The sequence below is a fragment of the Nomascus leucogenys genome, chromosome 9, assembly GCF_006542625.1.
Source record: "Nomascus leucogenys isolate Asia chromosome 9, Asia_NLE_v1, whole genome shotgun sequence".
NCBI classification, from domain to species: Eukaryota; Metazoa; Chordata; class Mammalia; order Primates; family Hylobatidae; genus Nomascus; species Nomascus leucogenys.
Genome location: NC_044389.1, coordinates 93,702,095 through 93,726,591, shown reverse-complemented (window position 1 = coordinate 93,726,591; position 24,497 = coordinate 93,702,095). Strand labels below are relative to the sequence as shown.

The 24,497-nt window shown below is 42.0% G+C and overlaps 1 protein-coding gene and 1 non-coding gene across 9 annotated transcripts in view; one reads left to right on the top strand and one right to left on the bottom strand.

The window, feature by feature from the left end:
• MLLT10 (MLLT10 histone lysine methyltransferase DOT1L cofactor) overlaps positions 1-24,497 on the top strand; it is a 212,401-nt gene that overhangs the window by 25,494 nt on the left and 162,410 nt on the right. The window contains exons 1-2 of one of the 8 annotated variants that reach the window (XM_030819222.1): positions 10,857-10,976; positions 11,470-11,521. The exons of 6 other annotated variants lie outside the window; for them this stretch is intronic. In XM_030819222.1, coding sequence (XP_030675082.1) covers positions 11,516-11,521 — 6 coding nt within the window. In that variant the 5' untranslated portion in view covers positions 10,857-10,976; positions 11,470-11,515. Of the gene's footprint in view, positions 1-10,856; positions 10,992-11,469; positions 11,522-24,497 lie in introns of those variants that run through there. One more of the 8 variants, XM_030819223.1, reaches the window with a different exon arrangement.
• Positions 3,869-3,975, bottom strand: LOC115836765. The gene has a single exon (XR_004031787.1). It is a non-coding gene; the product is annotated as a U6 spliceosomal RNA (small nuclear RNA).

The window sequence follows — 24,497 nt, the reverse complement described above, 5'->3', positions numbered from 1 at the left end:
GAGAATTTTCTGTTCAGGTCCTTTGCCCTTTTTGTGTGACTTTTTGTTGTTGAAATATCAGTATTCTTTATCTACTTCTAGATCCTAGACCCAGTATCTAATTTTAGATTCCAGACCGTTCTTAGATATATGATTTGTGAATGTTTTATCCCCTTCTGTGTGTTGTCTTTTCACTCTGTTGATAGTCATGTCCTTTTATGCACAGAGATTTTAATTATGATGAAGTCCAGTTTATCTTTTTTTAGTTTTTGTTTCCTGTGCTTTTGGTATCGTATCCAAGAAATGATTGTCAAATTTAGTGCAGTGAAGATTTTCCCGTGTTTTCTTCTAAATGTTTCTATAGTTGTTGCTCTTTTTTAAATTAATTAATTTATTTATTTGAGACGGAGCCTTGCTCTGTTGCCCAGGCTGGAGTGCAGTGGTGCGATCTCGGCTCACTGCAACTTCTGCCTCCTGGGTTCAAGCGATTCTTCTGCCTCACCCTCCCGAGTAGCTGGGACTACAGGCGCATGCCACCACACCCGGCTAATTTTTGTATTTTTAGTAGAGACAGAGTTTTACCATGTTAGCCAGGATGGTCTCAATCTCCTGACCTCATGATCTGCCCACCTCGGCCTCCCAAAGTGCTGGGATTACAGGCGTGAACCACTGCGCCCGGTCCAGTTGTAGCTCGTATGTTTAGGTGTTTGATCCATTTTGAGCCAATTTTTGTGTGCAGTGTAAGATAAGTGTCCACCCACATTCTTTTGCATGTAGATAATCCAGTTTTCCCAGCATTATTTGTTGAAAAGACTCTCTTTCCCACTGAATGATGCTGGCACTTTTGTTGAAAATTATTTCACCATGTAAGCGAGAGTTTATTTCTGAACTCTCTATTCTCTTTCAGTGCTCTGTTTTTATGCCAGTACAACAGTTTTTTTTTTTTTGAGGTGGAGTTTTGCTCTTGTTGCCCAGACTGGAGTGTAGTGGCCCAATCTTGGCTCACTGCAACCTCTGCCTCCTGGGTTCAAGCGATTCTCCTGCCTCAGCCTCCTGAGTAGCTGGGATTATAGGCATGTGCCACCACACCCAGCTAATTTTTGTATTTTTAGTAGAGAGACGGGGTTTCTACATGTTGGTCAGACTGGTCTCAAACTCCCAATCCCAGTTGATCCGCCTGCCTCGGCCTTCCAAAGTGCTGGGATTACAGGCGTGAGCCACCATGCCTGGCAACACTGTTTTGATTACTGTAGCTTTGTAGTAAGTTCTGAAATCAAGAAGTGTGATGTCTTCAAATTTATTCTTCCTTTTCAAGATAGTTTTGACTATTTGAGGTCCCTTGAGATTCTACATGAGTTTTGGAATGTATTTTTTTTTTTTTTTATTTCTACCAAAAACATTCTTCGGATTTTGATAGGGATTTTATTGGATGTGTAGATTGCTTTTTTTTAATTATTTTATTATTTATTTTATTTTATTTTTATTTATTTTTTCTGTTTTTTGAGACGGAGTCTTGCTCTGTTGCCCAGGCTGGAGTGCAGTGGCGCAATCTCGGCTTACTGCAAGCTCCGCCTCCCGGGTTCACGCCATTCTCCTGCCTCAGCCTCTCCGAGTAGCTGGGACTACAGGCGCCCGCCACCACGCCCGGCTAATTTTTTTTGTATTTTTAGTAGAGATGGGGTTTCACCGTGGTCTCGATCTCCTGACCTCGTGATCCGCCCGCCTCGGCCTCCCAAAGTGCTGGGATTACAAGCGTGAGCCACCGCGCCCGGCCTATTTTATTTTTTATTTTTTTTTTTGAGACAGCGTCTCACTCTTGTTGCCCAGGCTGGAGTGCAATGGTGCAATCTCGGCTCACTGCAACGTCTGCCTCCCGGGTTCAAGTGATTCTCTTGCCTCAGTCTCCCAAGTAGCTGGGATTACAGGCATGCGCCACCACACCTGGCTAATTTTGTATTTTTAGTAGAGACAGGGTTTCACCATGTTGGCCAGGCTGATTTTGAACTCCTGGCCTCAGGTGATTCGCCTGTCTCGGCCCCCCAAAGTGCTGGGATTACAGGTGTGAGCCACCACACCCGGCGTGTAGATTGCTTTGGAGTAGTAAAATCTTAGCAACATTAAGGTATTACAATCCAAGAACATGAAATGTCTTTCCATCTTCAGTTTATTTCAGTAAAGTTTTGTGATTTTTCTGTGTACGAGTCTTGCGTTTTCTTCATTGCTGACTTATATATACTTTTTTTTTTTTTTTGAGATGGAGTTTCACTCTTGTTGCCCAGGCTGGAGTGCAATGGCGCGATCTTGGCTCACCGCAGCCTCCCGCCTCCTGGGTTCAAGCAATTCTCCTGCCTCAGCCTCGTGAGTAGCTGGGATTACAGGCATGTACCACCACGCCTGGCTAATTTTGTATTTTTAGTAGAGACAGGGTTTCTCCATGTTGGTCAGGCTGGTCTTGAACTCCCAACCTCAGGTTTCTGGTGATTCCTATTGCAGCATCTTCCCAGAATCCTCTCCCTTCCTGTTGTGCTTTTATAGCCACACCTGCATTCCTCCTGTCGCCAGACTTAGTCATAACCATTAATGTATTCTTCATTTTGGTAATTTTGTTATCTCGAGGATGTTATATAAATGGGATGATAGAACTTGTAATTTTCTGGAGGCCTGGTGCGTGTCTCACGCCTATAATCCCAGCACTTTGGGAGGCTCAGGTGGGTGGGTCACTTGAGGTCAGGAGTTTGAAACCAGCCTCGCCAACATGGTGAAACCCTGTCTCTACTAAAAATAAAAAAATTAGCCAGGTGTGATGGTGCGCACCTGTAATCTCAGCTGCTTGGGAGGCTGAGACATGAGAATTGCTTGAACCCAGGAGGCAGAGGTTGCAGTGAGCTGAGATTGTGCCACTGCACTCCACCCTGGGCGACAGAGTGAGACTCTGTCTAAAAATGAAACAAAACAACATGTAACTTTCTGGGATTGAGTTTTTTACACTAAGTTTAATTCCTTGGAGATTCCTCCATGTTGTTGCTTAGTATTTGTTACAGTTAAACTGCGTTTTGTTTAATTACTTATTTGCTGAAAGATAATCTCAGTTATTTCCACTTGTAGGTTATTAAGAATAAAACTGTTATAAACATTACACGGGTTTTCGTGTGAACATAAGTCTTCATTTAGTAATTTTGATAGGCGGGTAGTGATATCTCATTGTGTATTATTATTATTTTTATTTATTTATTTATTTATTTTTGAGACAGAGTCTCGCTCTGTCGCCCAGGCTGGAGTGCAGTGACGCAATCTCGGCTCACTGCAAGCTCCGCCTCCCGGGTTCACGCCATTCTCCTGCCTCAGCCTCCCGAGTAGGTAGGACTATAGGCGCCTGCCACTACGCCTGGCTAATTTTTTGTATTTTTAGTAGAGACGGGGTTTCACCGTCTTAGCCAGGATGGTCTTGATCTCCTGACCTCGTGATCTGCCCGCCTTGGCCTCCCAAAGTGCCGGGATTACAGGCGTGAGCCACTGTGCCCGGCCTATTATTATTATTATTATTTTTGAGACAGGGTCTTGCTCTGTTACCTAGGCTTTGAAGGGCAGTGTCATGATCATGGCTTATTGCCGCCTTAACCCTCGAGTAGCTGGGACTATGGGTGTATGCTACATCACTACACCCAGCCAACGTTTTTAAAAATGTATTTTTGAAGAGATGGGGTCTTGCTACGTTGCTCAGGATGGTTTTGAACTTCTGAGCTAAAGCCATGCTCCCGACTGGTCTCCTAAAGTGCTGGGATTACAGGCCACTACACATGCGTCATTGTGTTTTTAATACGTATTTACTTAGTAGCTAATGATGTTGACCATCTTTTCAGGTGCTTATTTGGTATCTTTTTTTTTTTTTTTTAATATGGAACACTTTAAGAATTTGCATGTCATCACTGTGCAGGGAGCATGCTAATCTTCTCTGTATCAATTCAATTTTGGTATATGTGCTGTTGAGACAAGCACTAGTACATTTATATATCCTCTGTTCATCACTTTTGGCTATTTTCTTTTTCTTCTTTTGAGACAGTCTCCCCATCTCTACTAAACAAAATACAAAAATTAGCCAGGCATGGTGGCACATGCCTGTAATCCCAACTACTTGGGAGGCTGAGGCAGGAGAATTGCTTGAACCCGGGAAGCGGAGGTTGCAGTGAGCTGAGATCTCACCACTGTACTCCAGCCTGAGTGACAGAGTGAGACTCTGTCAAAAAAAAAAAAAAAAAGGCTGGGTGTGTTGGCTCATGGCTGTAATCCCAGCACTTTGGGAGGTCAAGATGGGTGGATCACTTGAGGTCAAGAGTTCGAGACCAGCCTGACCAACATGTTAAAACCCCGTCTCTACTAAAAATACAAAAATTAGCTGGGCGTGGTGGCCCGTGCCTGTTATTCCAGCTACTCTGGAGGCTGAGGTAGGAGAATTGCTTGAACCCAGGAGGTGGAGGTTGCAGTGAGCCATGATCGCACCATTGCACTCTAGCCGGGGCAACAAGAGCGAAACTCTATCTCAAAAAAAAAAAAAAAGTATTCCACTCTTGGTGGGTGGAATGTTCTGTAAATGTTCATGGATCCAGTTAGTTCATGGGATTGAATTAAATATTCTTGCTATGAACATATGTATAGTTTTAACAGTTATTACAGAGAAATATTGAAGTCTCTAGTAGTTTTTCTTTGCTCAGAAGTATAGTGTTTCTGATATTAATATAGTCACTCCTGTTTTTCTTTAATTAATGTTTGCATCATATACCTTTTTAATTTTTTTTTGCTTTCAACATGCTTATTTGAAGTAAATTTCTTGTACACAAAATAATGTTAGGTTATGTTTTCTTTCTTTTTTGTTTTTGTTTGAGAAGGAATCTTGCGCCGTAGCCTGGGCTGGAGTGCAATGGTGTCATCTCGGTTCACTGCAACCTCTGCCTTCCGGGTTGAAGCGATTCTTCTGCCTCAGCCTCTCGAGTAGCTGGGATTACAGGCACCCGCCACCATGCCTGGTTAATTTTTTATATTTTTAGTAGAGATGGGGTTTCACTGTGTTGACCAAGCTGGTCTCAAACTCTTGACCTCGTGATCTACCTTCCTCGGCCTCCCAAAGTGCTGGGATCACAGGTATGAGCCACCGCGCCTGGCCTTTTTTTGTTTTTGAGACATGGTCTTGCTCTGTCACCCAGGCTGCATTGCAGTAGCACAATCATGGTTTACTGCCGCCTGGACCTCCTGGGCTCAAACAGTTCCCCCATCTCAGCCTCCCAAGTAACTGAGACCACACATGTGCACCATCACACCTGGCTAATTTTTTTTTATTATTTTTAGGGACCAGGTCTTGTTATGTTGCCCAGCCTGGTCTCGAACTCCTGGGTCCAAGAGACCCACCTGCCATGGCCTCCCAAACTGCTGGCATTACAGGCATGAGCCACCGTGCTTGGCTTTAGGTTATGTTTTTAAAATTCAGCCTGTCAATCTTCGGCTTTTTTTTTTTTTTTTTTTTTGAGATGGAGTATCGTTCTGTCACTCTGGATTGAGTGCGGTGGTATGATCTCGGCTCACTGCAACCTCCGCCTAGTGGGTTCAAATGATTCTCCTCACTCAGCCTTCAGAGTAGCTATTACAGGTGCCCACAACCCCGCCTGGCTATATTTTTTTTTGTATTTTTAGTAGAGACGGGTTTTCACTGTGTTGGTCAGGCTGGTCTCGAACATCGAACCTCAAGTGATTGCTCTCCTCGGCCTCCCAAAGTGCTGGGATTACGGTCGTGAGCCCCTGCACCTGGCCAGTTTTTGTCTTTTATTTGCTGTATTTAGGTATTTGGGTCATTTACATAGTTACAGATGTTGTCAGACTCCCCCCCCCCCCTTTTTTTTTTGAGGCAAAGTCTTACTCTTGCCCAGGCTGGAGTGCAGTGGCTCAATCTTGGCCCACTGCAACCTCTGCCTCCCGGGTTCAAGTAGGTCTTGTGCCTCAGTCTCCCGAGTAGATGGGATTACAGGCATCTACTGTAAGCCCAACTAACTTTTATATTTTTAGTAGAGGTGGGGTTTCACCATGTTTGCCAGGCTGGTCTTGAACTCCCAGACTTAGGTGATTCACCTACCTTGGCCTCCCACCGTGCTAGAATTACAGGCTTGAGCCACCATGCCTCATTTTAGTTTTTGTTTTTTGATTGTTTTTCTTGCTTTCTTTTGGGTTACTTAAACATTTTTGGAATTCCATTTTTCTTGTCTTACTTTTTTTTTCTACCCCAATTTGCTGTGCCAAACCATTTTTCTTTACTTTGTTTTATATCTGTTTTTTTAGTTCGTTGATACGGTTTGGATATTTGTTCCACTGAAATTTTTTTTTTTCTTCTTTTTTGATATGAAGTTTCACTCTTCTTGCCCAGGTTGAAGTGCAATGGCATGATCTCGGTTCACCCCAACCACCACCTTCCAGGTTCAAGCGATTCTCCTGCCTCAGCCTCCCAAGTAGCTGGGGTTACAGGCATGTGCCACCACACCTGGCTAATTTTGTATTTTTGGTAGAGACGGAGTTTGTCCATGTTGGTCAGGCTGTTCTCGAACTCCTGACTTGAGGTGATCCACCCACCTCGGCCTCCCAAAGTGATGGGATTCCAGGCGAGAGCCATTGTGCCTGGCCTTGGTATCTTTTTGGTATCACAAATAACTTTTGATTGAAACCTGGGCATTTTTGTAATGTCATGAGACTATGCATGTTACTTAAACAACTGTTTTAACTAGTGTTCTCTTATACTTATCTAACAAGGGTAGAGTGTTGGTGCCACTTTGTTAAGCCAGGTAGAGGATGAAGTTCAGGTTATCTAACTTGTCTGTGTTGACATTTGAGGCAAACTCCCTTTTAATTCTTTGCAGAATTGGGAGTTGTGGCTCCCCACCTAATCTCTGTGGTGGATGTGGCCTTGTTTGTTACTGTGTGTAGGTGGAAGTTCTGACTCTCTACTAGGTCTTCTCTGCTACCACTCCAGTAGGTACAGGGAGGGATGCCTTATTACTGGCAGATGATGGTGGAAGTCCAGTCTGCCCTACTTTTCTCCACTGACACAGTGGGGAGTGGATGCTCATTAACTAGCCAATTGGAATGAAAGTTCCAATCCCCTGCTTAATTTGCTCTGACACTACCTGGTGGGAATCTTGGATTGTTTTCATTACAGTCTCATGAGGGTGGATATCTAGGTTCCCCATGTGATCTTTGCTGGTATGGGTGGGGCTAGTTTTTCTGTGGTGTTATGCTGGATTATAGCAGTTACTCTTCAAGTTTTCTTTCTGGTTAACATGCCACTTTACTGGTAATTTGGTCTGGAGAGAGAAGGCTTTTCTTTTTTTTTTTTTGAGACAGAGTCTCTCTCTGTCACCCAGGCTGGAGTGCAGTGGCGTGATCTGTGCTCACTGCAACCTCTGCCTCCCGAGTTCAAGCAATTCTCGTGCCTCAGCCTCCCGAGTAGCTGGGATCATAGGCGCCTTCCAACACGCTCGGGTAATTTTTATTTTTAGTAGAGACGGGGTTTTGCCACGTTGGCCAGGCTGGTCTCCAACTCTTCACCTCTGGTGATCCACCCGCCTCGGCCTCCCAAGGTGCTGGGATTATAGGCGTGAGCCACCGCACCTAGCCCTGTTTGGGGTTCTTTTATTTGGTCGGTGCCCATCGGTGTTCCTGATGTACTCACTTCTTCCATTCCAGGAGTAGGATACCTTAGGCAAAAAGAAGAATACCCAGGGAATTTACTGATATATCATGTCTTGTGTCCTGTGATCCTGAGCTAATTTGCCTTCTCTCCACCTTTCAGAGAAAATTTGTTTTATTTATAATATTCACATTTTAAATTTGTACTTAGTGGGAGGAATAGGGAAAAGTATGTCCATTCCGTCCTCCCAGAAGTGTAAGTGTAACCTTTGATTTCATTGAATGTGCCCTATTTTTCTGTTTTCTATTTCATTGACTTCTGCTCTGATCTTTCTTTCTTTTGCTCTTCTAGTTTCTTAAGGAACAAGGTGAAATCACTGATTTGTTTCTTTTCTAATATAGTCATGTAATTGTATAAATTTCGATTTCAATTACTGCTTTAACTGTCTTAAAAATACTTGATATTTTTGTCTTTTTTTTTTACCCCTTGGTTATTTTATTTTATTTCATTTCATTTCATTTTATATTTTGAGACAGATTCTCGCTCTGTCTCCAGGCTGGAGTGCAGCAGCACGATCTTGGCTCACTGCAACCTCCGCCTTCCAGGTTCAAGCAATTCTCTGCCTCAGCCTCCTGAATAGCTGCAGTTACAGAAGCTTGCTACCATGCCTGGCTAATTTTGTATTTTTAGTAGAGATGGGGTTTCGCCGTCTTGGTCAGGCTGGGCTTGAACTCCTGACCTTGTGATACACCTGCCTCGACCTCCCAAAGTGCTGGAATTACAGGCATGAGTCACTGCTCCCGGCCCCCACTGGTTATTTTAGAAGTATGTTTTGATTCCAAATATTGGGATTGTCTTTGATTTTTTTTCTGTCACTGATTTCTAAATTAATATCACAGTGGTAAGAAAAAATTCATGGTAACACCGGAAACCTTTTAAATTTACCAAGAGTTGTTTTTTTGGCCTGAATATGGTATATCTTCATGTATGTTCCAAATGCACTTGAACAGAATGTGTATTCTGGTAGTTTGTGTAGAGTGTTCTATAGTTAGGTCAGTTTGGTTAATGGTGTTATTCAAGCTTCTGTATCCTTACTGATATTCTGTCTGCTAGTCCTACTATTATTATCATTCCTTTTTTTTGAACATGATGTTGCTTTGTCACCTAGGCTGGAGTGCAGTGGCATGGACAATCATAGCTCATTGAGCCTCCACCTCCTGGGCTCAAGTGATCCTCCCACCTCAGCCTCCCCAATAGCTGGGTCTACAGGCATATGCTACCACACCCAGCCAATTTTTTTTTTTTTTTTGAGATGGAGTCTCGCTCTCGTCCAGGCTGTAGTGCAGTGGCGTGATCTCGGCTCACTGCAAACTCCACCTCCTGGGTTCAAGCGATTCTCCTGCCTCAGCCTCCAGAGTAGCTAGGATTACTGTTGTGCGTCACCACGCCCGGCTAATTTTTGTATTTTTAGCAGAGACAGGGTTTCACCATGTTGGCCAGGCTGGACTCGAATTCCTGACCTCAGGTGATCTGCCTGCCTCAGGCTCTCAAGGTGCTGGGATTACAGGTGTGAGCCACCACGCCTGGCCCACCCAGTTAATTTTTAAAAATCTTTTTGTAGAGACCGGGTCTCCCTGTGTTGCTCTGTCGCCTGGGCTGGAGTGTAGTGGCACAATCATGGCCCACTATGGCCTCGACCTCCTCCTGCCTTAGCCTTCCCGAGTAGCTGGAAGGACCACAGGTGTGTGCCACTACCTGTGTCTAATTTTTCTGTGTTTTTTGTTTTTATTTTTTGAGAAAGAGTGTCGCTCTTGTTGCCCAGGCTGGAGTGCAATGGCATGATCTCAGTTCATCGCAATCTCCGCCTCCTAGGTTCAAGCAATTCTCCTGCTTCAGTCTCCTGAGTAGCTAGGATTACAGGCATGCGTCACCATGCCCGGCTAATATTGTATTTTCAGTAGAGATGGGGTTTGTCCATGTTGGTCAGGCTGGTCTCGAACTCCTGACCTCAGGTGACTTTCCCGCCTCGGCCTCCCAAAGTGCTGGGATTACAGGTGTGAGCCACCGCGCCAGGCCAATTTGTGTGTGTGTGTGTGTGTGTGTGTTTTAGAGACGGGGTCCTGCAATGTTGCCCACACTGGTCTCGAACTCCTGGCCTGAAGTGATTTTCCCACCTCGGCCTCCCAAAGTGCTGGGATTACAGGCGTGAGCCACTGCGCTCAGCCACTTTTCTTCATGTTTCTAGTGACTGATACTTCATTAAAAGAGTGCCTTGTTATACATGCTTATAATTTCCATCAAATATGTGAAAGTTGTTGACCATGATTCCTAAAGATTTTTTTTTTTCTGTTATCTCCTGTTTTGTGGCTCCAGTTACAAGTATGTTTGGCCTGTTGAAATTATTTCAGTTATCAGGTATTACATTTTTTAGTGGTTTTTTTTTTTCTGTGTTTCATTAGGTTAGTAATTTTGGTTTCTTGGGTTGTAAATCTCAAAGTGTATTTTTCATCTTAGACTTTGTAATTTTCAATTTAGAAGTTCAAATTTTAAAAATATTTCATATTTTTACTTAATATATTTCTTTTAGCCTTCTGATCATATGAAATATCATCATAATTGTTTTAAAGGACTTGTCTACTAATTCTATTTTCTGTTTCATTTCAAAATTGGTTTATTTTTTGTTTCATTATGGGGTGTAATTTTCTGCTTCTATGTAAGTCTTATAAATTTTGATTGACTTTTTAGCTAGTGTGAATTTTACCTTGTTTTCTAGTTTATCTAGTTTTGTTTGCCTTTTACAAATATTTGTGGACTTTGTTCTGTGGTATTATTAAGTTGCTTGAAAACAGTTCCTTTCTGTTGGGTCTTTCATGTTTTCTTTGATTGGACCAGGGCTGTGTTTAGGGTTAATTTTTTCCTCCTTCTGAAGCCTTTTCTTTCTTAGTACTCCGATGTCATATGTCCAATGTGATATAAATTATATCACATCATTTCCTTTTGGACTTTTGGGTATGGGTACTATTCACATCCTTATGTCAGTTCTGGATGCTATTACCTGTAATTCTTTTGGTGATTTCTCACCTTGCCATTGGATAGCTCCTTTACATTGCAAGTGCTGATTTGTCATTCAAGGAAAAGTTCTAGGGTGAGCCTTTGTAGATCTCTTCATTTCTGTCTCTCTCTCCAGCTCTCTACTCAGTGCTGGTCTCCCTTGTGAGCTCTAGGCACCTTGGCCTCCTTGGACTTCCAGCTCCATTTCCTCAACTTGGGGAGACCACAGGCTCTGCCTGGGTTCTTCCTCCCTGTTCCACGACCTGGAAACTCTCTCAAGGCAGTAAGCCGGGCACACGTGCGGCCCATTTGTTTTTTGTCTTCCAGGGATCACTGTGTTTTGTTACTTGTCCAATATCTTCAGTGCTGTTGTTTCATTCATTTTATTAGGTTTTTATTATTTCACGCAAGGAGGCTAAATCTGGTCCCCTTTAGTCACTCCATCTTGACCAGAAGTGGTATCATTGTGGCGTTAATTTACTTTTTCATGATAACTGGTGATATTCAGCACGTTTTAGCTTGTATGTTGACCATTCGTGTGTTCTCTTTTGTGATGAGTTTGTTCATTTAGCCTTTACTGTTCTGTTTTCTTTTTTCATCTATTTGAGTTGCAGAAGGTGTTTATATGTCCTAAATACTGATCCTTTGTCTGATAAATGTTTTGTAAATACTTTCCCCAAGTCTATGTGGTTTACCTATTTATTTTAACTGTACCTTTTGATGAGCAGAAATATTTATATCTGATAAGTTTAATTTATAAGTGTTTTCTTTTGTAGTTATTGCTTACTGTGAGCTAAGACACTTTTGCCTAACCTCGAAGTCATGAAGGTAATTTCCTTTATTTCCTCTAAAAGGTTTTGCTTTTGCTAATTTATATTTAGGTCTGTGATGCATCTGAAATTATTTTTGTAGGTTTGAGTATTTTGCATATGGCTATCCAGTTGTTTTTCACCGTTTGTTGAAAAGAGTCTCCTTTTCTCACTGGGTTGCTTTGGGAACATCGCATGGCTGCCTAAGTGGGATCTCTTTCAGAAATCTTTATTCTGCTCCAAAAATCTGTTTGTCTAGCCCTGTTAGAGTATTCTGATTATTTTGTAACTTTATATTGTCTTGAAGTCAGAATTGCAAGTCCTAAAACCTTTTTCTTCTTTTTCGAAGTTCTGTATATTCTCCGTCCTTCACATTTCCATATAAATTTTAATAATCTCTTTTCTGTCTTCTCCAAAAAAGGCTGATGGGATCATGATTATAATTGTCTTGAATCTGTTGATCAGTTTGAGGAGAAGTGACATCTTAACAATGATTGAGTCTTAATCATTAGTATAGTATATCTCTCCATTTATTTAGGTCTTTTTTGTTTTGTCGGAGTAGTCGTTTGTTGCTTTTAGCCTTTGGTCTTGCATGTATTCTGTTTTTCAAATTTCTTATTTTTTTTCCTTTTTTTTGAGACAGAGTCTCACTCTGTTGCCTCGTTGGAGTGCGGTGGCGCAGTCTTGACTCACTCCATCTACTGGGTTCAGACAATTCTCCTGCCTCAGCCTCCCAAGCAGCTGGGATTACAGGCATGTACCACTAAGCCCAGCTAATTTTTATGTTTTTGGTAGAGATAGGGTTTCACCATGTTGGCCAGGCTGGTCAACTCCTGACCTCAAATGATCTGCCTGCTTCGGCCTCCCAAAGTGCTGGGATTACAGGCATGAGCCACCACGCCTGGCCTAAAATTATTTTTAAGTATTTTGTCTTTTTTTGATGCTATTTTAAAATATTAAATACTTTTTTTAGCAATTACAAAGTATTATAAAAATTTCTAATTTTTTGTTGGAAATAAAATTTTTGTATATTGGCCTATTTCTTACAACCTTACTTAAGTCATATTAATTCTACTAGTTTTTTAGGTAGATTACTTAGATGTTTCTAATAGATGATTGTCATAAAACACTTTTATCTCTTTTTTCCCCACTTGTAATTCCTTTCATTCTCTTCCCTTACAGAATGGACTTAATCTTGTTTTCATTCTTAGAGGAGAGCATTCAGTGTTAACACCATTAATTATAAGTCAGCTGTAGGGGTTTTATTGTTGAAGTTTATCAGATTGCTTTCAAATATAGGTTTTATTACTATTTAGATATGGCAAGGCCAACAGAACCCAGCATGACTGCCATTGAAAAGATAGTTTGTTCACACTCCCCAAGAGGAATAGTCATGCCATGCGATGGAGAATACACAGTTGAGTAGCTTCCTGAGGGTTTGTGTCGTGAACGGATATTGAGTTTTCTCAAAAGCTTTTTCTGTATCTATTGAGATAATGCTATGTTTTTAAAGATATTAATGTAAATTTCATTGTTTTATTTTCAAATGTTAACACTAAATGCCATTTGGTGTCATGGTGTATTATTCTTTTTTTTTTTGGAGATGGGTACAGTGGCACAATCTCTGCTCAGTATAACCTCCACCTCCTGGGTTCAAGTGATTCTTCTGCCTCAGCCTCCCGAGTAGCTGAGATTACAGGCACCTGCCACCATGCCTGGCTAATTTTTTTTGTGGAGACAGGGTTTCACCATGTTGGCCAGGCAGGTCTCCTGACCTGAAGTGATCCTCCCGCCTTGGCCTCTGAAAGTGCTGGGATTACTTTTGTAATCCGTGTGAGCCACCACAGCTGGCCTATTCTTCTTATATATTGTTGGATTTAAATTGCTAATAGTAAATATTTTTGCAACTTTGTATGTGAGAGATTTTGTTGTAACCTTGTTGCTTTTTGTCAAGTGCTGGTATTTTTGGTATATTCATTGGTATTCTTCATGCTAAACTTAGAAAATGATTTGGGGAGCGTTGTCTTCTCTGTTTTCAGGAAATGTTCGTGTGAGATTGATTCTATTATTTCTTTAGTGTTTGAAAGAACTTATCAGTGAAAAAATCTGAGTCTAGAGTTTTCTTTTTGGGAAGGATTTTGATAATGAATTCAACTTAAAATGCTTCTCAGATTTTCTGTTTCATCAGTTTTGATAAGTTTCGTTTTCAAATAATTTTTTTCTTTTCATCCAAGCTGTTGAATTGGTTAGCATAAAGTCATTAATAATAATTTGTATTATTTTGTATTGGTAATTTGTATTCTTCCTATTTAAAAAAGATTAATTTAGCTTGCAGATTGTCAACTTTTTAGGTTTTTCCTAAGTGTTACCAGAAAGGGGGTCCCAATCCAGACCCCAAGAGAGGGGTTCTTGGATCTTGTGCAAGAAAAAATTTGAGGCGGATTCATAGAGTAAAGTGAAAGCAAGTTTATTAAGAAAGTAAAGGAATAAAAGAATGGCTGCTGCATAGGGAGAGCAGTGCTATGGGCCACTGGTTTCCCATTTTTCTGAGTATTTCTTGATTGTATGCTAAACAAGGGGCGGATTATTCATGAGTTTTCTGGGAAAGAGGTGGGCAATTCCCAGAACTAGTGGTTCCTCCCCTTTTTAGACTATATCAGGTAACTTCCTGGCATTGCTGTGGCATTTGTAAACTGTCATGGCGCTTGTGGGAGTGTCTCTTAGCATGTTAATGTATTATAATTAGTGTATAATAAGCAGTGAGGACGACCAGAGGTCAGTTTTGTCACCATCTTCGCTTTGGTGGGTTTTGGCCCCCTTCTTTATTACAACATGTTTTATCAGCAAGGTTTTTATGTCTTATATCTTGTGCCAGCCTCCTATCTCATTCTGTGACTTAGAATGCGTACCTTACTGCAGCCCAGAAGGACTCAGTCTTATTTTCCCCAGCCCCTGTTCAAGATAGAGGCACTCTGGTTCAGTGGTCTCTGACAAAAGGACCAACTTTGACTTCAAATTTTCTATTACTTTTCTGTTTCATTTTTTCTGCTCTTATTTTTACTATTTATTTCTTTTTTCTGCTTACTTTGGTTTACTTTGCCCTTTTATGTATAGGTTCTTTAGGTAGAATCCTTATTTTATTTTATTTTATTTTGAGACAGAGTTTTGTGCTGCCATCCAGGCTATAGTGCAGTGGTGCGATCTTGGCTTACTGCAACCTCTGCATCCCGGGTTCAAGTGATTCTCCTGCCTCAGCTCAGCCTCCTGAGTAGCTTGGATTACAGCCACCCACTACCATGCCCAGCTAATTTTTGTATCTTTAATAGAGACGGGGTTTCATCACGTAGGCCAGGCTGGTCTTGAACTTGCGACCTCAGGTGATCCACTTGCCTTGGCCTCCCGAAGTGTTGGGATTACAGGCGTGAGCCACCATACCCGACTGCTAGGTCATTAATTTTATATCTTTTTTTCTAATGTGGTTAGGGAACATAATCTGTATGATTTCCATTATTTTCATTTTATTGTGTCCTGCTTTATGGCTCAGTATGTGGTCTTTCATGGGGTATGTACCAAGTTTTTTTTTTTTTTTTTGATACGGAGTCTGGCTGTCGCCCAGGCTGGAGTGCAGTGGCGCGATTTTGGCTCACTGCAGGCTCCGCCCCCCGGGGTTCACGCCATTCTCCTGCCTCAGCCCCCCGAGTAGCTGGGACTACAGGCGCCTGCCACCTCACCCGGCTAATTTTTTGTATTTTTAGTAGAGACGGGGTTTCACCGTGTTAGCCAGGATGGTCTCGATCTCCTGACCTCGTGATCCGCCCGCCTCGGCCTCCGAAAGTGCTGGGATTACAGGCGTGAGCCACCGCGCCCGGCCAACATTGTTTAGATTATTATTTTTTATTTGGTCTGGTTTTGTCAATCACAAAGAGGAGTGTTAAAATATCTTACCATGTTTGGGGCACTGAGTATTCTGACTATGCCTTATGCTAATTTTTGCTTCATGTATTTCGAAGCCTTGTTTTTAGGTGCATACATTTATAATTATTATGACTTCTTCATTGTCTGACTTACTGTGAAATGCCCCTCCCTCTCTTTACTATGTAGCCACTCACCATCTTTTTTTTTTCTTTTTGTTTGTTTTTTTTTGAGATGAGGTTTTACTCTGTCACCCAGGCTGGAGTGCAGTGGTGTGATCTCGGCTCACTGCAGCCTTTGCCTCCCAGATTCAAGCAGTTCACCTGTTTCAGCCACCCTAGTAGCTGGGACTATAGGTGTGTGCCACCATGCCTGGCTAATTTTTGTATTTTTGGTAGAGATGGGGCTTTGCCATGTTGGCCAGGCTGGTCTCGAACCCCTGGCCTCAAGTGATCAAGTGCCCGCCTTGGCCTCCCAAAGTGCTGGGATTACAGGTGTGAGCCACCATGCACCCAGCCTATCCGTTTACTTTTGACCTGTTTGTGTCTTCACTTAAAGTGTGTTTCTTACAGACACCTTGTGTTTACTTTTCTATCTGGGCTAATACACAATTTTTTTTTTTTTTTTGAGACGGAGTTTTGCTCTTGTTACCCAGACTGGAGTGCAATGGTGCAATCTCGGCTCACCGCAATCTTTGCTTCCCGGGTTCAAGCGATTCTCCTACCTCAGCCTCATGAGTAGCTAGGATTATAGGCATGCGCCACCACACCTGGCTAATTTTTGTATTTTTAGTAGAAATGAGGTTTCTCCATGTTGATTAGGCTGGTTTTGAACTCCCGACCTCAGGTGAATCGCCCGCCTCGGACTCCTAAAGTGCTGGGGTTACAGGCGTGAGCCACTGCCCCCAGCCAATTTTTTTGTTTTGAAACAGTCTCTACATCACTACAATCAATTTTAGAACACTTGTATCCCCTCAAAAAGAAGCCCTTTGGCCCATTAACAGTCACCCTCCATTACCCTAATTCCCCAGCTCCTGGCAATCACTAATCTTCATTTCTGTCTCTGTCCCTATTTGGGACATTTCATATAAATGGAATCATATGATACATGGTGTATTGTGAGTGGCTTCTTTCTCCTAGCATAATGTACAAGCACTTGTTTTGTAGCATTAGAACTTCATTCCCTTTTGTTGTCAAATAATATTCTATTGCATGGCTGTACTACATTTTCTTTACTCATTCATTAATTGATAGACATTTAGGTTGTATATACTTTTGCAATATTATGAATAATGTTATTATGAACATTTGTTTGCAAATCCAGACATTTGTTTTCAATTCTCTTGGGCATAGGATTTTTATTTCATGCTGTAACTCTGTTTAACCTTTTGAAAAACTGACAAAGAGGCTGTAACATTTTAAATTACCAGCAACAGTAGATGAAGGTTTTTTTTTTTTTTTTTTTTTTTTTTTTGAGATGGAGTCTCCCTTTGTTGCCCAGGCTGGAGTGCCATGGCGCAATCTCGGCTCACTGCAATCTTCACCTCCTGGGTTCAAGTGATTCTCCCACCTCAGCCTCCCGAGTAGCTGGGATTACAGGCACCTGCCATCATGCTGGGCTAATTTTTGTATTTTTGTAGAGATGGGGTTTCACCATATTGGCCAGGCTAGTCTTACTGGCCAGGCTAGTCTTGAACTCCTGACCTCAGGTGATCCACCCATATTAGCCTCCCAAAGTGCTGGGATTACAGGCGTGAGCCACCACACCCAGCCTATATGAAGGTTTTAATTTCTCCATCTCTTTGCCAACATTTTTTGTTGTTTGGCTTTTGATTTTAGCTATCCTACAGGGCATGAGGTAGTATCTGATTGTGGTATTGATTTTTATTTATTTTTTTCATTATATTATTTTTTAGACGGAGTCTCACTCTGTTGTTCAGGCTGGAGTACAGTGGTGCGATATCTTGGCTCACGGCAACCTCTGCCTCATGGGTTCAAGCGATTCTTCTGCCTCAGCCTCCTGAGTACCTGGGATTACAGGTGCCCGCCATCATGCTTGGCTAATTTTTGTAATTTTAGAAGAGATGGGAGTTTCACCATAACGGCCAGGCTAGTCTCAAACTCCTGACCTCAGGTGATCCACCTGCCTAGACCTCCCAAAGTGTTGAGATTACAGTCGTGAGCCACCGCACCTGGCCTGGTGTTGATTTTTAATCCTTAATGATTAATGACGTTAAGCATCTTTTCATGTGCTTATTGGTCATTTATGTATTTGGAGAAGTGTCTATTTAGATCCTTTGTTCAATTTTTAACTGGGCTGTATAGCTTTTTATTTTTGAGTGGAAGAGCTCTGTATCCTGGATACAAACTACTTGTCAGACATGTGACTTGTAAATATTTCTTCCATCCTTTTACTTTCCTGATGGTTTTGTTTGTAGCAAAAAAGTCTGTAGGTTTGGTAAATTCTAGTTATTTTTTCTTTTTTTTTTTTTTGAGACGGAGTCTCGTTCTGTTGCCCAGGCTGGAGTGCAGTGGCGCAATCTCGGCTCACTGCAAGCTCCGCCTCCCGGGTTCACGCCATTCTCCTGCCTCAGCCTCTCCGAGTAGCTGGGACTACAGGCACCCCCCACCACGCCCGGCTAATTTTCTGTATTTTTAGTAGAGACGGGGTTTCACCATGGTCTCGATCTCCTGACCTTGTGATCCGCCCGCCTCGGCCTCCCAAAGTGCTGGGATTACAAGCGTGAGCCACTGTGCCCGGCCTATTTTTTCTTTTATTGCCTCTGCTTTTAGTGTTATGTCTAAAAACTGTTGTTCAACCAAGTCCTAAAGACTTACCTCCTGTGTTTTTTTCTGAAGTTTTATAATTTTAGCTCTTACATTTAGTTCTGCGATTCACTTTTGAATTAATTTTTAAATATAGTATCAGGAAGGGTTTCAACTTAATTCTTTTGCACATTCCTCTAGCAATTTAAGTATATTTCTTTGCTCTTTTCAGTCTGTTTTTATAGTATTACCACTTATGGGTAATATTGTACAAGTCGTAAAGTATACAAAGCCTGTAAGTTGTTCTTTTATATCACCTCTGTTTGTTGTCAGTTATGCTATTGTCATGTGTGTTGGAACTACGTATATTATAAGCCCCAGAAAACAACAATATAATTTTGGCTTTCAATAATCATGTAATGTTAAGAACTTAAGAGCTAAAAGTCTTCTAAGTTTATCCAGATATTTACCATTTGTGGTAGTCGTCTTTGTCTCCGGAAGATTTACATTTTCTAGCATCATTTGTCTTAATTCTGAAGAATTTCTTCAGCCTTTCTTGCAGGGCATATCTTTTGGTGATAAATTGTGTTTGCTTTCTTTTATCTGAAAGTACCTATTTCATCTTTATTTTTGAAGGGCATTGTGGTTGGATATAGAATTCTGTGTTGACAGTGCTTCATCTCTTAGCAATTTAAGTATTTTAGTTTACTTTATTTTGGCTTCCGTATTTTATGATGAGAAATCTGCCATTTATCCAGTCACTGTTCCTTCTGCCCTCTGTGTAATGTGACATTTGCTTTTAGTGCTTCAAGATTTTTCCCTCTGTGTTTACTGTTTAGCAAGGCATTTGACTGTTTGAGGTTTGCTGAGATTCTTGAATCTGTGAATGTGTCTTTTTTCAAATTGAGGAAATTTTCAGCCATCATTTCTTCAAAATTTTCTTTCCTGTCTCATATTCTTTCTCTCCTTTTTAAGGCCTTTGGTTATGCATGTGAGACCATTTGGTACTGTCCTGTGGGTCCCTGAAGCCCTGTTTTTTTTTTTTTTTTTTTTTTTTTTAACCTCTATTTCCTCTTCAGATTAGATTTTTTTTTTTTTTTTTTTTTTTTTTTTTTTTTTTTGAGGATGGAGTTTCGCTCTTGTTGCCCAGACTGGAGTGCGATGGTGTGATCTCGGCTCAAAGCAACCTCCACCTCCTGGGTTCAAGTGATTCTCCTGCCTCAGCCTCCTGAGTAGCTGGGACTACAAGCGTGCGCCACCACACCTGGCTAATTTTCTATTTTTTAGTAGAGACGGGGTTTTTCCATGTTGGTCAGGCTGGTCTCGAACTCCTGAACTCAGGTGACCCACCCACCTCGGCCTCCCAAAATGCTGGGATTACAGGTGTGAGCCACCATGCCCGGCCTCAGATTAGATTCTATCTATTGATGTAGCTTCAAGTTCACTGACTCTTCTGTCATCTCAGATTTGTTGTTGTGTAGCTTGCCTAGTGAAATTTTTACTTCACATGTTGTATTTTTAGTATTTAAAAAATTCTTTTTTTTTTCTTTTTTTTTTTTTTTTTAATTTGAGATCGAGTCTTGCTCTTTTGCCCAGGCTGGAGTGCAGTGGTGCTATTATATTACTGCAGCCTCAAACTCCCAGGCACAAGTGATCCTCCTGCCTCAGCCTTCTGAGTATTTGGGACTGCAGACTGGTGCTACCATGCTCGGTTTATAGTTTCTTTTTTGTTGTGGTTGCTGAGACATCCTGTTTTATTTATTATAGGTTTCAGTGGGCAGATTTAATTAGCATTTAGTGACATTTTTCCATAAAACGTTACAATATAACGGAAATGGTATAGTTTGGAATAGAGGAAAGAAATCACTGATAATCTTACCATCCTTATCACAGTCCTATTAATATATTTTGTGTATTTTTTTTTTTTTTTTGAGATGGAGTCTTGCTCTGTCACCCAGGCTGGAGTGCTGTGGCATGATCTTGGCTCACTGCAACCTCTGTCTCCCGGGTTCACGCCATTCTCCTGCCTCAGCCTCCTGAGTAGTGGGGACTACAGGCGCCCGCCACCATGCCTGGCTAATTTTTTTTTGTATTTTTAGTAAAGACGGGGTTTCACCGTGTTAGCCAGCCAGGATGGTCTCGATCTCCTGACCTCGTGATCCGCCCACCTCAGCCTCCCAAAGTGCTGGGATTACAGGCGTGAGCCACTGCACCCGTCCTATTTTGTGTATTTTCTTTTCTTGTTTTTGAGACAGAGTCTTGCACTGTCGCCTGGCCTGGAATGCAATGGCACGAGCTTGGCTCACTGAAACCTCTCCCTCCTGGGTTCACGCAATTCTCCTGCCTCAGCCTCCTGAGTAGCTGGGATTACAAGTGCACACTGCCACGCCTGGCTGATTTTTTTTGTTTTTTTTTTTTTAGTAGGGACGAAGTTTCACTATGTTGGCCAGACTGGTCTCGAACTCCTGACCTCATGATCTGCCTGCCTTGGCTTCCCAAAGTGCTAGAATTACAGGTGTGAGACACTGTGTGCAGCCTATTTTGTGTGTTTTCTTTTAATGTTCAGTTAATTTTTTTTTTTTTTTTTTTTGAGACGGAGTCTCGTTCTGTAGCTCAGGCTGGAGTGCAGTGGCACAATCTCAACTTACTGCAAGCTCCGTTTCCCGGGTTCACACTGTCCTCCTGCCTCAGCCTCCCTAGTAGCTGGGACTACAGGCGCCCGCTATCACACCTGGCTTATTTTTTTTGTACTTTTAGTAGAGACGGGGTTTCACCGTGTTAGCCAGGATGGTCTCGATCTCCTGACCTGGTGATTGCCTGCCTTGGCCTCCCAAAGTGCTGGCATTACAGGTGTGAGTCACCGCGCCTGGCCGTATTTGTGTTTTTAAACATGGAAAAAGTACAGCTAAAATAATGGTATGAAAGATTTAAAAAAAAATGCACTTGTATAGGGCTTTACCATGAATGAAGCTTACAGGACTAGAAGTTGCTCTGGGTGAGTCAGTGAGTAAGTGGTGAGTGAATGTGAAAGCCTGGGACATTTTTGTACACTACTGTTAGGGTTTGGCTCTGTATCCCCACCCAAATTTCATCTCGAGTTATAATCCCTATGTGTTGAAGGGGGGAGGTGACTGGATAATGGGGACAGTTTCCCCCATCCTGTTCTCATGATAGTGAGCGAATTCTCTTACGATCTCATGGTTTTGAAAGTGGCAGTTTTTTCCTGTGTACACATTCTCTTTCTCTTGCTTGCTGCCATGTAAGACGTGCTTGCTTCCCCTCCCATGATGATTGAAAGTTTCCTGAGGCCTCCTCAGCCATGCGGAGCTGTGAGTCAATTAAGCCTCTTTTCTTTATAAATTGCCCAGTCTTGGGTAGTTCTTTATAGCAGTGAGAGAATGGAATGCTACAACTACTGTAGACTTTTAAACATTGTACACTTAATGTACACTAAATTTATTTTAAAAATTGCTCTGTCATGTTACTATGGCTATTACATCATTACGTCACTAGGCAATAGGAATTTTTTAGTTCCATTTAATCTCATGGGACCACCCTTGTGTATGTCGTTGTTGTTATGCAGACTGTATTTTGAGAGAGACCACATTCATACAGCTTTTCTTATAGTAGACTGTTAAAATTTTTTTTTTTTTAATTTTTTAAAATTTTTTGAGGTGGAGTCTCTTTCTCTGTTGCCCAGGCTGGAGTGCAGTGGCACGATCTTGGCTCACTGCAATCTCCTAGGTTCAATCGATTTTTGTGCCTTAGCCTCCTGCTTAGCTGGGACTGCAGGCATGTGCCACCATATTCAGCTAATTTTTTTGTGTTTTTAGTAGAGATGGGGTTTCACCATGTTGGCCAGGCTGGTCTCGAACTCCTGACCTCAGGTGATCTGCCTGCCTCAGCCTCCCAAAATCCTGGGATTGTAGGTGTGAGCCACTACACCCGGCCTGTTCTATTTTATTGTTGTTGTTAATCTGTTACTCTGCCTAATTTATAAATTAAACTTTTTTATAGGTATGTGTGTATAGCAAAAAACAGAATCAAGTGCTCAGTACCATTTGTCATTTCAGACATCTGCTGGGGTTCTTAGAATGTTTCTTCCATGGATAACTGGGGGACTACTGCATTTAGGAGGTGACTGAAGTGGTCCTGATGAAAAGTGATGGTTGCTTTAAGTAGGGTAATAGTGGAGATGGAGAGAGAGAGGCAGATCTCACCAGTATTTAGGAAGAGGAAGGGCACAATACAGTTATGGATTAAAAGTGAGATTAGGGAGTGAGGTATGAAGTGGTCAAAGATGATGTATTCTAGGTGTCTTGCATGAGCAATGTGTCACTGAAAATAATCATTACTAATATATGGAAAGAGCAGGAAGAGCAGGTTTTGTCATAAATTGTGGAGCGTTTCAAGTGTCTATGTAGGCTGGTTGCGGTGGCTCACTATAATCCTAGCACTTTAGGAGCCTGAGGTGAGTGGATCACTTGAGGCCAGGAGTTTGAGACCAACCTGGGCAACATGATGAAACCCCATATTTCTACTAAAAATAGAAAAAGTTAGCTGGACGTGGTGGCACACGCCTGTAATCCCAGCTCCTTGGGAGGCTGAGGCAGGAGAATTGCTTGAACTCTGCAGCTGGAGGTTGCAGTGAGCCGAGATCGAGCCACTGCACTCCAGCCTGGGCAACAGAGTGAGACTCCATCTTAAAATAAAATAAAATAAAGTGTTTATGTAGCATACAGAGTTTTATACCTGAACCTGAGGACAGATACAAATAGATAAAATTTGGGAGTCACTGTTATATTTTTATAATTTAGTTGGTAATGGAAATTTGGACAATGAATAAGATTGCCTAGTGTTTCACGTGAAATAAGATGACATCTTAGGCCAGAGCCCTGAGGAACTTCACCATTTAAAGGTTTGATAGGGTGATCAGAAAGGTCCTGCCAAAGAGGTAATAGGAAAATCAGGAGAGTGAAATACTGAAAGGCAAGAAATATAGCAGTATTAGTCTGTTTTAGGTTAAAGGAATACCTGAAACTGGGTAGATTATTAATATAAAGAAAAGAGGTTTATTTGGTTCACGGTTCTGTAGGCTGTACAAGCATACCACCAACATCTTTGGGCTGAGGAAACTTTTACTCATGGGGGAGTAGAAATGGGGACTGGGAGTGTCACATGGTGAGAGAAGGGAGCAAGATGGCAGGCTCTTTTTACCAATCAGATCTCATGTGAACTAACAACAGCAAGAAACTCACTCGTTACCACAGGGAAAACACCAAGACATTCACCAGGGATCTGCCCCCATTACCCAAACACCTTTTGCTAGGCTCCACCTTCAACACTGGGATTACATTTTTACATGAGATTTGGAGGCACAAATATCCAAACTATCAATAGGCTCAATTTTTTTTTTTTTGAGACAGAGTCTCGTTCTGTCACCCAGGCTGGAGTGCAGTGGTGTGATCTCGGCTCACTGCAAGCTCCACCTCCCGGGTTCATGCCATTCTCCTGCCTCAGCCTCCCAAGTAGCTGGGATTACAGGTGCCTGCCACCACGCCCAGCTAATTTTTTGTATTTTTAGTAGAGACGGGATTTCACCATGTTAGCCAGGATGGTCTCGATCTGCTGACCTCGTGATCCACCCGCCTTGGCCTCCCACAGTCCTGGGATTATAGGCGTGAGCCACCGCGCCCAGCCAATAGGCTCTATTGTTTTAAAAATTATTTTTTGTAGAGATGAGGTCTCACTTTTTGCTTAGGCTGGTCTCGAACTCCTGACCTCAAGTGGTCCTTCTGTTTTGGCCTCCGAAAGTGCTGCGATTATATGTGTGAGGCACTGCACCCGGCCTCAGGAGGCTTTTATGGCTTATGCTTTCTGTACTTTTAATACTATTTCAACTTAATTTTCTTCTCCAATTTTTTGTCGTAATTTATGTATGTATGTAAGTGTATATATATTTATATGTAGGGTGTGTATATATAGTGTGTGTATATATATAGAGTCTGTGTGTATGTGTGTATATATATAATGTGTGTGTATATATACGCACATATGTATGTATACACACACACACACGCACATTTTTTTTTATTTTTGTTTTTTTGAGATAGGGTCCACTCTGTAACCCAGGCTGGAGTGCAGTGGTGCAATCATGGCTCACTGCAGCCTTGACCTTCTGGGCTCAATTGATCTGCCCGCCTCAGCCTGCTGAGTAGCTGGTACTACAGGTGTGCCACCATCACACCCAGCTAATTTTTGTTTTTTTTTTGTTTTTGTTTTTTGTAGAGGTGGGATTTTGCCGTGTTGCCCAGGCTG